Here is a 13,974-nt window from a genome sequence, read left to right as displayed (position 1 = left end):
CTGCCCTTCCCCAACCCACCCCCGCGACTCCCAGCCCCACTCCCTCTCTTAGACCAACAACGGTGAGAGCGAGACCCAGAGGTCCCAGCGCCTAGCACGGTGCCTTGCACACAGTAGGTGCTCAATACAGAGTTATTAGTGAATGGCCGAAGATTGCTGATCCTTCTTTTGATTTGGATGTCAACTCCGTGGTGGTCTCCAAGAGCACGTTTCTGGAGCCAAACTACCTGGATTAGAATCCTGGTACCCCAGTTACAGCTGTATGGTCCTGGACCAGTTGCCTTCGCTGTGCCTCAATCACCCTGTTTGTAAAAGAGGACTAATCATACTGACTTGGTAGGTATTGTAAGGCAGTGGTTTCCAAACGTTGGCGTGCATCAGAATCCCCTGGAGGGTTTGCTGAACCCCAGATCGCTCGGGCCCACCCCAGAGTTTCTGATTCAGCAGTTCTGGAGTGAGCCCCAGAATTTGCACTTCAGGCAGTTCTCAGGTGATGCTGTTGTTGCTGATCCACAGAGCAAATTTTGAGAACGCTGATTGTGAGGGATAAGTGTGTTATGTAGCGTGTATGTATAACATAATACATGCCACACATGTGTTTGCTACACAAGCCATCACCCCTCTCTGTGCCTCAGTTCCCCAAGTATGGAGTTGGGATGTAGTAACACATCCTCTACTAAAAATGACGGCATGAATGTGAAGGCAGTAAGTAAAACACCTGAAGGGGAATTTTAGTAGCTGGGATTGTATGCCTGAATCCCCCATTCTCAACTCATCTGTGCTGTGTACTGCAGGCAAGCTGCTGCCCTTGCCCTTAAGGACTCACGGGTTCACAGGGTCAATGATCATTACAGTCCAGGGGATGACACCTCTGCTGTGAGATTCACGGGAGGCTGGAGGAGCTCAGGGTTGGCTCTTCCAGTGTGGAGGGCTTCCCAGAGGAGGTGACCACAGAACAATCTGAGAGTGCGGATAACAGACTCTTAGGACGCAATGCTCTTCTTTGACAAGTGACTGGAGCCCAGAGAGCAAGTAAGCACATACATATTGAGTGCCTACTGTGTGCCAGGCACACAGGGAAGGCAACTGTTATCTCAGAGAGGGGAAGCAACTCGTCCAGGGTTACACTGCTGTTCTTTGGTAAAGCTGAGACTTGACCTGGGTCACTGGCCTCATGGCCTAGCATCCTGGGGCGCTGGCCTGAGGGATCACTCTCCCAGTAGCAGCACACCCGCTCCGGAGGGCAAGACGCAGACCCTGACCATGAGTTTAGAAAGGAGCTAGGCACACAGTAGGTGCATCTCTGCACGAATGTTGAACCCATTCCACAAGGGTCCTCCGCCTGAGGGATTCCACGTTGGGCACTGAGAGGAAGTTATCCTCAAATACAGGGCACAGCGGGGGGCTTCAGGGTGATGCACAACTGCCCCTCTGCCCCTCTGCCACCCTATAGTGGCCATGCCCCATGCCACCGTTGGCACCCTCCTCCTGGGAGAAAGCATTGCCTTGGATGCAGTGATGCCCCCCAAAAAGATGCCCAGCGAGCCACCTTATGTGGAGGTTTAGAGATAAGTGACTTAAGCAAAGTCACCCCATTATTAAGTGGTGTGCAGCGTCATCCTCAATTGCTGCCCTGTGTGTGGAGTGGTTCTGCCCTCCCGGAGCTTCCGGTCAGGCGCAGAGACTGGGGACCGAGTAAGGAGACACCTGCTTATGCAGGACCTCGTGTGGGGAGCTCTGTACAGTCCGCCCTCACAGCCCACCGGGCCCGAGCTGCCAGCCCACGAGTGGTTCAGGGAGGTCACATCTGCGAAAGCTCCCAGTGCAGAGTGAAGCTCACCACTTCGGGCAGGTGCTGTTGCTCCAAACTCTTCCCTGGGAACTCCAGGTCCCCTTTACTCCAGGAAAAGAGATGCAGGACTGGCAACCCCACCCAGATTCCAAAAGCTTGAGAGCCATTTACTGCAACTCACGGTCTAAAACACTTCCCTTTTTAAGTCAGCTTCTCCTTGACATTATTTTTATGTTTATTGAGCCCCTGCTGTGTGCCAGGCACAGCAAGAGGTGGTACGTTCTCCGTAATAGAAATGATGATGAAGATGATGAGCCAAAAGAATAACGGCAGCTGCCATTAATTTAGCTCTTTACACGATTATCTATTTTGAGGTATGAGTTCCATTTTAATGAGGCCCAGAGATGTGCAGTCACTTACCCAAGGTCACACAGACAAGAAGAGCAAGTGCTGAGGGTGAAGCTTGAGTGCTCTAAGGGCAGAACTCTGCTTAGTTTCTCTGGACCCAGTTTCACAGGCTCTTGAGACACACCGAGTCTTAAAAGAGGTGAAGGGAACCAACAGTTACAGAGCTCCTACTATGTGCCAGGCACAGTGTAGTTCTCTACGTTATCTCAGCTGATCCTTGCAACGGCCGCACAGGGTGGATACTAGTACTAATGCCATTTGATAGATGAGGAAACATGTTCAGAGAGGTTGATTAACTGGCCCAAGGGCACACAGTGATAGAGCTGGGGTTTGGACACAAGTCTGTCTGACTCCGAGCCCAGTTTCTTTCCTCCACTGCCAGTGGTCTCTCTCCTTATCTGCCCCAGGGCTTTCCTCTGTCTGGTTGTAGTCCCAGTCCTGGAGTATCGTTGAGTTCCGCCAGTGTAGAGAGAATAAGTGGGATCAGAGAAAGGCAGTCAAGAAGACACTTTCTCTGATGTCCAGCAGAGGGCGCCCCATCCACAGCCAGACTGCCAAAGCTGTTTCTCTCTGGGTGGCCAGTTGGGTGCCCCAGGAGAGCCTGGAGATTGGGTGTGGCTCATGGCAGCTCCCAGCCTTTGCGCTCCATCCTTCTTGGCCCTCTTATAGAGATGTGCCCTCCAGCAGACCCACTGAGATGGGATTCACCCACCCAAAAGGGCCAGGTGAAAATAATGACCCCCATTTTATGGATGAGGAAACTCAGACTGGGGGGTGGAAGAGACCTACCCAGGGTTCCACAGCTAGTGCTGGCTGTCCTGGAGTAAGATTTGCCAGGCTCCCACCCAACACATACCTCAGGAGACTGCCTTGGGGGTTGGGGGTGCCAACTGAGGTCCTGATTCCAAGCCTTCTTGGAACATTGGCTCAGTTCCCAGGGGCTGTTTCACAGGGAGGTAGGGGGCCCTACAGCAGGGAGCAGAAAGGAAAAGGTGCAGGGGAGTGGTCGCAGAGTTGCCCAGCTATCAGCTCATGTCCCATCACTTGCAACAAGTGAGTGTGACTGCCCTCCAAGGTAACGGAGCCTGGCCGGTCTTGGAAAACACGTCCTCTGGAAACCAGCAGAGGAGAGGCTCACGGAGGCCTCATCTCAGGGAGGGTGAGTCTCCCGCACTCTGTGGTGCAGGGAACAGGCTGTGTGCAGCAGGAGGCCTCTGAGAACCTGAAGGCGGGGCTTCAAGTCGGCCCACGGGCCTCTGCTTGTAGGTTCTCTGCAGGGGCTGGTGTATCCTGCCACCGACCCCAATTCCTCCTATACAGAAACGGGCCAGCAGGTGGTGCCAGGGCTATCGCCCAAGCCCATCTTCCCTATGTTGGTTTGAGGGTCCTGAGGAGGGCCACAGAACCCGAGTTTCCAGACTAGCACCCTGGTTGCCCTTACACTGTAGCATTGAGGTGTGTGGCCTGGCGCCACAAAGCTGGGATGCCTGGGGAGCCCCAGAAGGCTCAGCTGGGCCTGGTAGAGACCAGGGAGTCATCACTCAGAGCCTGTTTACTCCCCTTCAGATTCGGGGGATAAGATCTCAAGAGGTAGTGCGGCAGCGACGGGAAACACTATCCACTGCGTGTGTACGTTGTGCCAGGCCCTACACTCATCCTCCATCACACACCTCATTTCATCCTCACAACAGTCCCACGGTAGTCTCCGTGCTATCATCCCCCTCATATAAATGAATAAACCGAGGCTCAGAGAGGTCAGTTAAGGCCCACAGGGGCACACAGCTGCTTTCCCTGCACTGTCTGAACCATATCTCTTTCTAGTTCATGAAAACAAATGACAGGGGCCCTAGGTATTCCTTCCACTTCCCCCTGTGTTGCCCCAGATACCATGGCATGAATCAGTCTGTCCTTGCCTCTCTTCCCATTTTCGTTTATTTCAACATCTTTTGTGCATCTACTGTGTGCTCGGGCCCAGTGAGTTGGGAGCTGTTTGAGGGCAGTGACTGGGTCTTATTTAGTACTGAGCCCCTCGCTGTGTATCGAGCTCTCTGTTCAGCCCAGGGGACCCAGGGGAAGAAGATGTCACTAGCACTTAAGAGGTATGCATCGAGGGAATTCCCTGCCGGTCCAGTGGTTAGGATTCTGCGCTTTCACTGCCACGGGCCCGGGTTCGATCCCTGGTCAGGGAACTAAGATCCCACAAGCCGCACAGCGCAGCCAAAAACAAAGGTATGCGTGCACCGAGGCCGTGAATGGGAGTGAAGAAGGGGCGGAGCCTGGGGGAGTCGGCGGAACCCTCCTCTTCCAGCGTGCACCGAGGCAGTGAATGGAAGTGAAGAAGGGGCGGAGCCTGGGGGAGTCGGCGGATCCCTCCTCTTCCACACCCACACACACACAGGAGGCCGGTTCAGGGGGAGCAGAGGCAGCTGCCTTTATTGGGGGCCATGGGCCGGCTGGCTTCACTCAAAGGCCACGCACTTGATCTTGAAGTCGCCATCGGCTGCCAGGTAGTTGATGGCCTCCAGGTTGAGGCGGTTGGGGAACTTGAAATCGTATCCACCAGGCAGCTGGATGGTTAGGTCCGCCTGGTCGAAGGAGACGCACACCTGGGGGTGGAGAGGAGCAGTGAGCGTGTGGACCCCACAGCGGGAGCCTCGGCCCTGCAGCCACGGCCTGCAGGTCCTAGGCCCCCCCAGAGCCCTTTCCTCACGTAGCCGTGACAACAGCCCCGCTTCATGGTGAGGCCCTGAGGTTGGGAGAGGGGATGATGCTTACCGAGGATCACACAGCAGGTGACTGAAGGGAGGGGAGATGGGGAGGGAGGGAGGGAAGGGGGGGCAGGGTGGGACCCAGGTCTCTAGCCACTCAACCCAGCTCTGCCCCAGCCCACCCAGGGCCCTGACCCCACCCCCAGACCCCAGCCCACCTCCACAACACTTCCAGGCTGGAAGGGGAAGACGGACTCCCGCTGCTCGGCCCCCCAGGCCCCGCCATCCTTGCTGTTACACACGATGGTGTTGGTGTCCCCGTGCGCGTCGAAGCGGGGGTTGAAGTGTAGGCACAGGTTGTTGCCATCTTTGCCCATGTTCAGCACGAAGCTAGGGGATAGCGGGTGGGCTTGAGGCTGCCCCGGCCCGCTGCAGCCCCCTCAGGCCGACCAGTCTGTGCCACTCAGTCCACGTTAATGGACCTCACCGGGGCAACGCATGGAGCCGAGGCAGGAAACCTGGATTCTACCTGTGCCCTGCCACCTCCTTGCTGTGTGACCTTGAGCAAGTCCCTGCTCCATCTGGGTCTCAGTTTCCATATCTGCACAGTAGGGGCTCCACAGGAAGTATCTCTTAAGGGCCTTGCTATGCTGACAGCCAGGACTCTTGTAGACATGAATTTGTGTCCCTGCCCGTTTGGTCAAGGTCAGAGACTCCCTCCAGATGGTGACCTCTGGGAGGGCAAGTGTCCTGTCTGTCTTGTCTATCTCTGTATCCCTGGTGCCCAGCATGATGCGTGACACACAGTAGGTGCTCTGTAACCGCGGGGCGAATGAACGAATAACAATAATGCATTTGCTGAGTGGAGGTAACAGCAAGGCCTCCCTCTGAGGGTTTAGAAAGAATTACATGAGCAGTGCATATGAAGCGTGCGGCTCTATACTGTCAGCTGGTCATCAACGTGTGAGATGACCCAGCATTTCACCTCCACACAACCTCCCCCCTCCATTAACTGATTAACAAACGAGGCTCAAGGCGGTTGGTTGACTGGTCCAAGCTCACAAGGCTGCGGTGAAACTAGGCCAGCTGGCCGAATGAATGATGAGCTAAGGAAGGACGGAAGGAGTGAAAGTCGAGAGTCCAGAGCGCAGGATACACAGACCTCAGAGGGCGGGCAGCGAGGGTGACACCCTTTCACTCCCTCTCCCCGCCCCGCTCAGCCTCTGGTCCCGCCCACAGCAGTAGGGAGGGGAAGGCCAGCCGAGGCAGCTGACGAGGCCGCAGCTGGTTTAGTTTAAGGGGGCGACAAAGGTGGGAGCGTCCAGACTCCGCGGAGGAAGTGACTCACCCAGAAGACGTAGCCTCAGCAGCGCCGACATTAACCCCGCCCCGCCGGAGGGAGGAGCCGGGCCCGGCCAGCCACGCCCCTGCCAGACGCGGGGCGGGACCCTCGAGCTCCAGCCCCCGCCCCTGCCGCCCGCCGCCCCCGCCGTCGTTCCCTCACCTCTTGGCGTCCGGGGGCACCTCGCCCCGCACTCTGAGGCACTCCCCAGGTTTGAGATTCAGGTTGCTGGCGACCAGACCCTGCGCAGACAAGACCCCGCCCAGCCGGGTTAGAGGACGCAGGGTGGGAGGTCGTGCCCCGCGCCGGGAAGACCAGGCCTGCTCTGACCAGGCCGACCCGAAGGCTGAGGAACCCGGCTGCAAGTTCTAGACTCTCCTTCTTTGTGTGGTCCTGGGCAAGTTTCTTGTCTGTAACATGACTGAGGTTCTAGAAGACAGGATCTAGAAGTTTCTGCGCTTTAGCCCGGGGATTTTAGATGCAGAGTAGCCTGGGTGGTGGAGTGCTGTGCTCCATCGCCTCATTGAATAGATGGAGAGAACCAGGCTCCAAATGCGTCACACTGCGAGTTGGGGGCAAAGGAAGGTGAGTGAGGCGCCTGCCCCTCTGCTGGCGAGGAAGAGGCCTGGGGCTGGGCCATCCCCCACCATCCCCTTCAAGCTCCTCTGTGCAGAGAGGGCCAGGGGCTGGAGAGGAGACCCCTAAGGGGCACAGCTAGACCCCTCTAAGAAGGGAGAGCAGCCCAGGGCGGGAGCCTGCAACCTGGCTGGCTCGGGGTTAACAAGAGCCAGCGCAAAGCTTCACTGGTGTGAGTGGTTCCTCCTGCCAGAAACTTGAATCCTTTCCCTAGGGGCCTGCAGAAGATTCTTGCTGCTTTCTTGCTCCTTTATCACAGCCCCCACCCCCCAGCTTGGAGGAATGGTTGAGCGGGAATTGCCCCAGCCCCCACCTGACCAGCCTGGACAGAATCACCCGCCCCGGGCTAACCCAGGCAGGCTCCCTCCCGGCAGCCTGTTTCAGATCCTGGCGACTTTTACAGCTCGGGAGCAGAGGGTGACTCTGCCCTGGCCCAGTGACGGGGACAGCTGCAGGGGGGAGGGGACAGGAGGCTCTTTGGGGGGAAGGGGGAAGGGATAGTGGCCTGGGCACCCTCAAAATGCCCCACTCCACCTCCAGTCGGCCACACCCTTCCCACTCCCACTTCTCAGAGAGCTGCAGAATGTAAGCCCTTGGCAGAAATAACTGCTGTCAGACCCTGGAGGAATCCAGAAAATTCTTAAGCCAGAGAAGGCCTTGGGGAAGCATGGAGCCCACCCCCATTTTACAGACACGGCCACTGAGGCCCAGAAAAGACACTTGTTCAAGGCCACACCACAAGAACTAGAACCCAGATCGTGATCTGCCCTCACTATGCCTGGCTGTCTGCCCCCACGCCGTCTCTGGGCCTTGGGGTGGGGTCCCCATACTCACACAAGCCATGATTGAGGAGAGGAGGATGTTCCTGGGACTTCGGGACCAGCTGTCTGAAGACTACCCGAGAGATGGGCCACAGCCCGCTCCCACCCTTTTAACTGGACCAGACCCGGGTGAGTCCCGCCCCCTGGATGCTGAGCCAATTGTAACTCAGAAAGGAGATGGGGGCCACGGGAGGCGGAGTCAATGGAATTTTGAAGCCAGTTCTGGAGCAGAGATGACCAATCAGAGTGGAGACCCCCCCCATTCCTTCTTAGCCACTCCCCCACGGTCCAGGCTCCACCTCCCATTCTCTTACCCCTTCCCAAAATTATGCTGTGGCAAGGATTGGGGGAAGCCAGTGGAAAATAGTTTGAGGATGAGCTAGGCCCAAGAGTTGGCTGGAAGAGGGCCAGGGCCAGCTAGCTGAGCTCAGGGGGTCCCCCATAGAAGGCGGCTGAGGAGGTGCAGTGTCCTTCAAGAATTAGATCTGGGGTTCGTGAGGCTGCTCCCTGGCAGGGGCCAGGGCGTGGCCCGCTCTGGGCGCCTCTGCAGAGGACCCAGGACCCATTAACCACAAAGCCCTGCCCCTGCCTGGGCCTCCCTCTGAAGCAGAGATTGCGGCTGCTGCTCTCGTGCTCCTCGCTAGCGCTAAAGAAAGGCTGGGCCGGTGCCAGGCTTGAGGCCGCCGCCCAGGCTCAGGGCTCAGGCCTCAGCCTTCGTTCTGCCCTCCCGAGGGGTCTGCCGGGGATCCTCCAAGAGCCCCTGCCTGACAGCCTCTGTCCTGTCCGAGAGGCTCAGGCCTGGGAGAGGGCCCAGGGTGAGCCAGACCATGAGGGGATGGGGTCCCCGGTCTGTGCACCCCCATCCACTCTCCTCACATTTCTCCCTCTGACACCCGGCACAGCTTTCCCTTTCCCCATCTGTTTATTTTACTGAGTACCTACTATGTGCCTGGCCCTGAGCTAGCCTCAGAGGATTCAGAGATGAAGCCCTCAGTCCCTGTTCTCAAGTAGCCCACTGTTGGGGCAGAATCTGGCCATGAATCTAATTAAGAAGTAGCACGATGCAGGCTCTGAGGGAAGTCATGAGCGAGCACCTTGGTGGGATGGTCCAGAATGGGAAGAAGGTGGGTCTTGAAGGATGGGTGAAGAAGCAGGGACTGGCATTCCAGCGTGGGCAAAGGCTCAGAAATGAGAAGGCACAAGTCTGGGGAACAGTGAGCATCTGGGCATGGCTGGAGTTTAGGGTGTGCTGGGGAAAGATGGGGCATGCGGGTGGGAAGCCAGCGGTACCTGGATCATGAAGGGCCTCACTGAGGGGTTTGGGCATTGTTTTATCGGAGGGTGCTGGGGAGCCACCAAAGGTTATAGGAAGAGTGAGTATTGAGGCAAGATTTAGGCTGCAGGGAAAATCACTGCAGCAACAGAGTTGAAGGTGGGGTGGAGGGGTGCTCACCTCACACTCAGAAACCAGGTAGAGGAAGGAGCGCGGGGAGCACTGGGTGAGGTGGGGGGCTTGCTAAGAGAGTTATCAACAGGACCGCCTTCACGTCACTGTCCCCCTTCTGAAATCACCAGCACTGAAGAGGGAAGTAGATGTGGACCGGGGGTGACTCACATCTGGAGCAAACCTGCCCTGCCCTGCCTCCCCAGACCCCACCTTCCTCCAGATGACTGAAACCCACGCTGGCACAGGAGGAGAGGGGCTGCCCGGGGCTGAGAGGCAGGCCCAGAGAGGTTGGGTCGCACCCCTTGCGAGCCCCTCATCCCTCCTCCTAGAGTAAGCCAGCTGCCACGGAAACCAACAACAGAGCTTCACTTTTTCCTCCAGGGCCTCCCGCAAACCTCAGCATTAGGGAGGGGTGGGGGGTGCCTAGCTCCCCTGCCTTTCCTCTGTGCTTCCCCTCCGAGGCCCACAGACACTCTATCTGCCTGGTCAAGGAATGGGGGCATTTCAGGAGGAGTCCAGGCAGTCGTTGCTGTGACTGCCATCAGGTGGGACTGGCTGGCTGTTCCAACCCAGTAGTTGGGCTCTCAGGGCCTCAGGAGCTGCTCCTCCATTCTTCCCCCAGCCTGGAAGACGGGTCCAGCACCAGGAAGTGTTTGCTGTTGGATGAGGGGCTGCTTTACTCCTCTCCGGCATCTGGCCTGTCGAGAGATGGAGTGGCAGGGTGACAGGGTGTATAGGCTCCCGGAAAGGCCCCTTTGGGAGTCTGGAGACTTGGGTTCTGGTTCTAGCTCTGCCACGCCCTCCCCAGGGCATCCTGGCAAGCTGCTTCTCCCTGCTTGCCTCAGTCTCCCCGTCTGTGAATTGGGGATGTGCAGCCCTGCTCTCCTGCATAAGGTTAGTACAAGGTGGTGTTCAGGTCTGTTGTACTTCATAGATGATTATTTTTTTCATAGAGTCTCAGAAGGTTTTAGCCTTCCTCTTGTCTCTTCTCCCAGGCTGAGTTCACCTTCCTGGGTCGGCATTTATGGGAGGCCTCCCCCTCACCACCACCCCCCATCCCTTGGCAGTCTCCTCCTGCCTAGGCTGCGGTGGGGAGTCTCCCCAGAGTCCAGTGACCCCTATAACAGGGGCCGCAGTTTTCCTGAGGCAGGGACCAGGGACAAGGTGCATTGTGTGCCCCCCGCCCCCATCTTGGGGCCTCCTATTGGTGGCGCCTACTTATCTGTCGGGCCCTGTGCCCGGCGCCTCACTTTCATACATTATCTCATTTCGTCTTCACCTCCCTCCTGGAGCAGGCCACGTGGGTGAAACTTCTGCACAGGGAAGCTGCTCTGGGGCTCTGAAATGAAGCCGACGTTAGAATCAGAGAAGACGGACAAGTCCTGATTTGGGGGCTACCTGGCTGTGACTCTAGCCTTGGTCCTTGTCCTCCCCGAACCTGTATCCAGGCCCGGAAGGTGGGAATGTCACCCATCTTGGAGGGTAGCAGGATTGCAGGAGTGATGTGAGAGGGGCTGCACGTCAGCTCTCTCTCCTGCACCCCCGAAGGCCAAGGGCACCCACCCCAGGGACTCTCCTCCCCCTCACTGGCCTGCCGCAGAGGCAGCGAGCTCTCTGGAATTCCTCCATCCTACAGGCTGGTGCTATGGGCTGGACCTTGGCTGCTGCCATGAGAAATGAGCTGAACTTGTCCAGACAGGGGATCCAGGCCAGCACGGCCCTTCCCAGCCTGCCCACTCCTGCCCTGCCCCCCGTGAAGGCCGCGCCTCCTCCAGCTGGCTGTGGTGGAGAGGGCTGCCAGGCCCACTGAGACACCATCCACACCCCCAGGCAACCTGGCTGGCTCAGCTGGGGAAAGTGTGGGTGGTCAGAGCCTCCAGAGCTCCTTCATTGAATGATGCAGAGACCACCCAGAGAGCGTGGCCACGTGGCCAGGGTCACACACGGAGCTAGCGCTGCAGCCCTCTCATCCGCCGAGCCAAGGAAAGAACACTGTGGTCCGGGGATACCTGGACCTCAAAATGATCTTTTCCTCCTGCTCCATGAAGGAAGGACTAGTTGGGGGCTGCCCCCAACTTCAGATACTTTTCCAACCAGTTTGTGCTGGAGCCTGCCTCCCCACTTACCCACTCATCCAGTCCCACCTCCCTGCCTTTGCTTATGCTGTTCCACCTGCCCAAGCCAGCCACCTCCCCAAACACAGTACACTCTGTCACTTTTGCCTTCCCACCTGGTGTTTGTCGCCCTCTGAACACATGCCCCAGCTCGCCTTTGGGGAACACTCCTCCTCTCATATGAGGGCTGGGTGGGGTCCAGACCCTGTCATTCATTAGCCCTCCAGGGCTCAGGCATGAGTCTTTTTTATTTTTTTAAACGTTTGGGGGTGTGTGTGTGTGACAATTAATAGACTCAGAGGAAGCTAAGAGTTTTTTAAAAGCTTAGAAAATATTTGAGACTTGAAGAAAAAAATGTGTTGGGCCCAAAATTCTAAGACTGAAGAGCTGAAATTAATGAACATTTACTGTGCTCAAACCTAACACTCGGTAGTCATAAAAATTGTATTACCTTGAAAACCATTTTGTGGGTTGAATTTTCTTCGAAAGTGTGCCCAGTTCTCTCTAGAGGTTGGTCACTCCTAAATTAGATCCCCATAGCCAAATAATGTCTAAAACAAAAGCATAAAAATATTTGGAAAAATGTATAGCAAAAACACCCCATAAATCTATTTAATGGGGCCTGTGGGTACATTTTAATGTTTTCTGTAATGTGCTTGGGACCTGTGTATCAGGAGAGTTTGGGGCTGCAAATAACAGAAATCTCGACGAAAACTGCTTGAAAATTAAGGAAAATTCACATACCAAGCAGTCTGGAGCTAGGAGGTTTCCATGGTAGGTTAATCCAGTGGCTCAATGAAATCAAAGATCTGGGTTCCTGCATGATCATGGATTGTGGCCATGTAGACAGTCCTTGCTCTTCTGCACAACCACAATCCACAATTCATCCTTGCTCTTAGGACAGACAGGCTAAAGGATTTGGGATGAACTGTCTTCACATCTGCAACAGACTCTCGAATGAGTCAGTTAAAAAATGTGAAGATATTGGATGGGCCAAAAAGTGAACGATCTTTTTGGCCAACCCAATATATACAGAGCAGTTAAGCAAATCAGACAAATTGGGAATCTAGGTGAAGGGCACATGAGTGTTCATTGTGCTGTTCTTGCACCTTTTCTGTTGGTTTGAAACATTTCTAAATTAAAATTTGGGGAGTGTGACATAATAAGAAATGTATATTTGGTCCATGACCCTAGTTCCTGACACAGAGTTCCTAAATCCTTTGGAATTTCCTAAGTGATATGGGTGCCTGAAAGAGCATCTTTTGTTCTAACATTTTGGTCTCTGACCCCAGTTCCTGACACAGAGCTCCTAACTCCCTTGGAATTTCCTGGGTGATAGGATCTTCTTTTGTTCTAATGAGGTGACTCTTGGTGGGTACCTGGATGGCTTCAGGAGGGGGGCTGGTCACCAGAAAGACCAAGCAGTGATCAGAAGCTTGTAACTTTCAGCCCCGCCCCCCATCCTCCAGGGAAGGGTGAGGGACTAGAGACTAACAATCAGTCATGCCTATGTGATGAACCCCTCCATGAGAATCCCCAAACCACACAGTCTGGAGAGCTTCTGGTTTGGTGAACACATCCACATGCTGGGAGGGTGGCACACCCTAACCCCACGGGAACAGAAGCCCCTCACTTTGTACCCTCCAGGACCTCATGCTATGTATATGTCTTCATCTAGCTGTTCATCCGTAAGCTTTATCATATCCTTTATTATATAATAAAACTGTATTCGTAGTGTTTCCCGAGTTTTGTGAGCCGTTGTAACAAATGATCAGACCCGACAGGGGAGCTGTGGGAGCCTCTGATTTATAGCCAGTTGGTCAGAGTGCCAGGTGATGACCTGACACTTGTGACTGGCATTGAAGTGAGGGAAAGTCTTGGGGGACTGAGCACTTAACCTGTGGGGTCTGCACGAACTCCAGGTAGTGTCGGAATTGAATTATTGATAGACTGTAGGATACCCAGTTGGTGTCTGCAGAAAACTGGCGAGTTGCTTGATGTAGAAAAGCCACACATTTGGTGTCAGAGTGCTGTATTCTGTGGGCAGAGGAAACAGTTTTCCCTTTCAGTTGGTGTCAGAGAAGTGGGATTTGCTACAAAGGCCCTGGCTCATGGGAACGTGTGGTTTGGGAAGAGAAAGTGTGAAACGGCGCGGGATGAGGAAACTTTGATTCCTGTGTGGTCACGTGGTCACCCATGGCATGAGCAGCAGCTGTGCTGCATTGTCTAAAGGTAAACGTGGGGGAATCCCCTCGTGGTCCAGTGGTTAGGACTCCATGCTTCCACTGCTGAGGGCCTGGATTCAATCCCTGGTCGGGGAACTAAGATCCCACAAGCGATGCATTGCAGTCAAAAAAAAAAAAAAAATTTTTTTTTTTTTTTTGGCCATGCTGTGTGGCATGTGGGATCTTAGTTCCCCGACCAGGGACCGAACCCGTGACCCCTCCGTTGGGAGTGTGGAGTCTTAACCACTGGACCACCAGGGAAGTCCCAAGATTATGTGCTTTATTTATTTTACTTTTTGCGGTACGCGGGCCTCTCACTGTCGTGGCGTCTCCCATTGCGGAGCACAGGCTCCGGACGCGCAGGCTCAGCGGCCGTGGCTCACGGGCCCAGCCGCTCCGCGGCATGTGGGATCCTCCCGGACCGGGGCACGGACCCGTGTCCCCCGCATCGGCAGGCGGACTCTCAACTACTGCGCCACCA

General features: G+C 55.6%; 1 protein-coding gene and 1 long non-coding RNA gene across 2 annotated transcripts; one reads left to right on the top strand and one right to left on the bottom strand.

Moving 5' to 3' along the window:
- Positions 1 to 4,606: 4,606 nt before the first annotated feature.
- LGALS1 (galectin 1) lies at positions 4,607 to 7,877 on the bottom strand. The gene is made up of 4 exons (XM_004279458.4): positions 7,721 to 7,877; positions 6,413 to 6,492; positions 5,127 to 5,298; positions 4,607 to 4,806 (listed from the first exon to the last, which is right to left on the bottom strand). The coding sequence occupies exons 1-4, from the start codon at positions 7,727 to 7,729 to the stop codon at positions 4,660 to 4,662; spliced, it is 408 nt and encodes a 135-aa protein (XP_004279506.1). The 5' UTR covers positions 7,730 to 7,877; the 3' UTR covers positions 4,607 to 4,659.
- Positions 7,710 to 13,007, top strand: LOC117196461 (uncharacterized). Its single transcript, XR_004476645.2, has 2 exons — positions 7,710 to 7,836; positions 9,283 to 13,007. It is a non-coding gene; the product is annotated as an uncharacterized LOC117196461 (long non-coding RNA).
- Positions 13,008 to 13,974: the final 967 nt, after the last annotated feature.

Source organism: Orcinus orca, chromosome 11 (assembly GCF_937001465.1).
Source record: "Orcinus orca chromosome 11, mOrcOrc1.1, whole genome shotgun sequence".
In the NCBI taxonomy this organism is placed as follows: domain Eukaryota; kingdom Metazoa; phylum Chordata; class Mammalia; order Artiodactyla; family Delphinidae; genus Orcinus; species Orcinus orca.
Note: the sequence above shows the minus strand (reverse complement) of the source record. Positions and strands in the feature narration are given on the sequence as shown.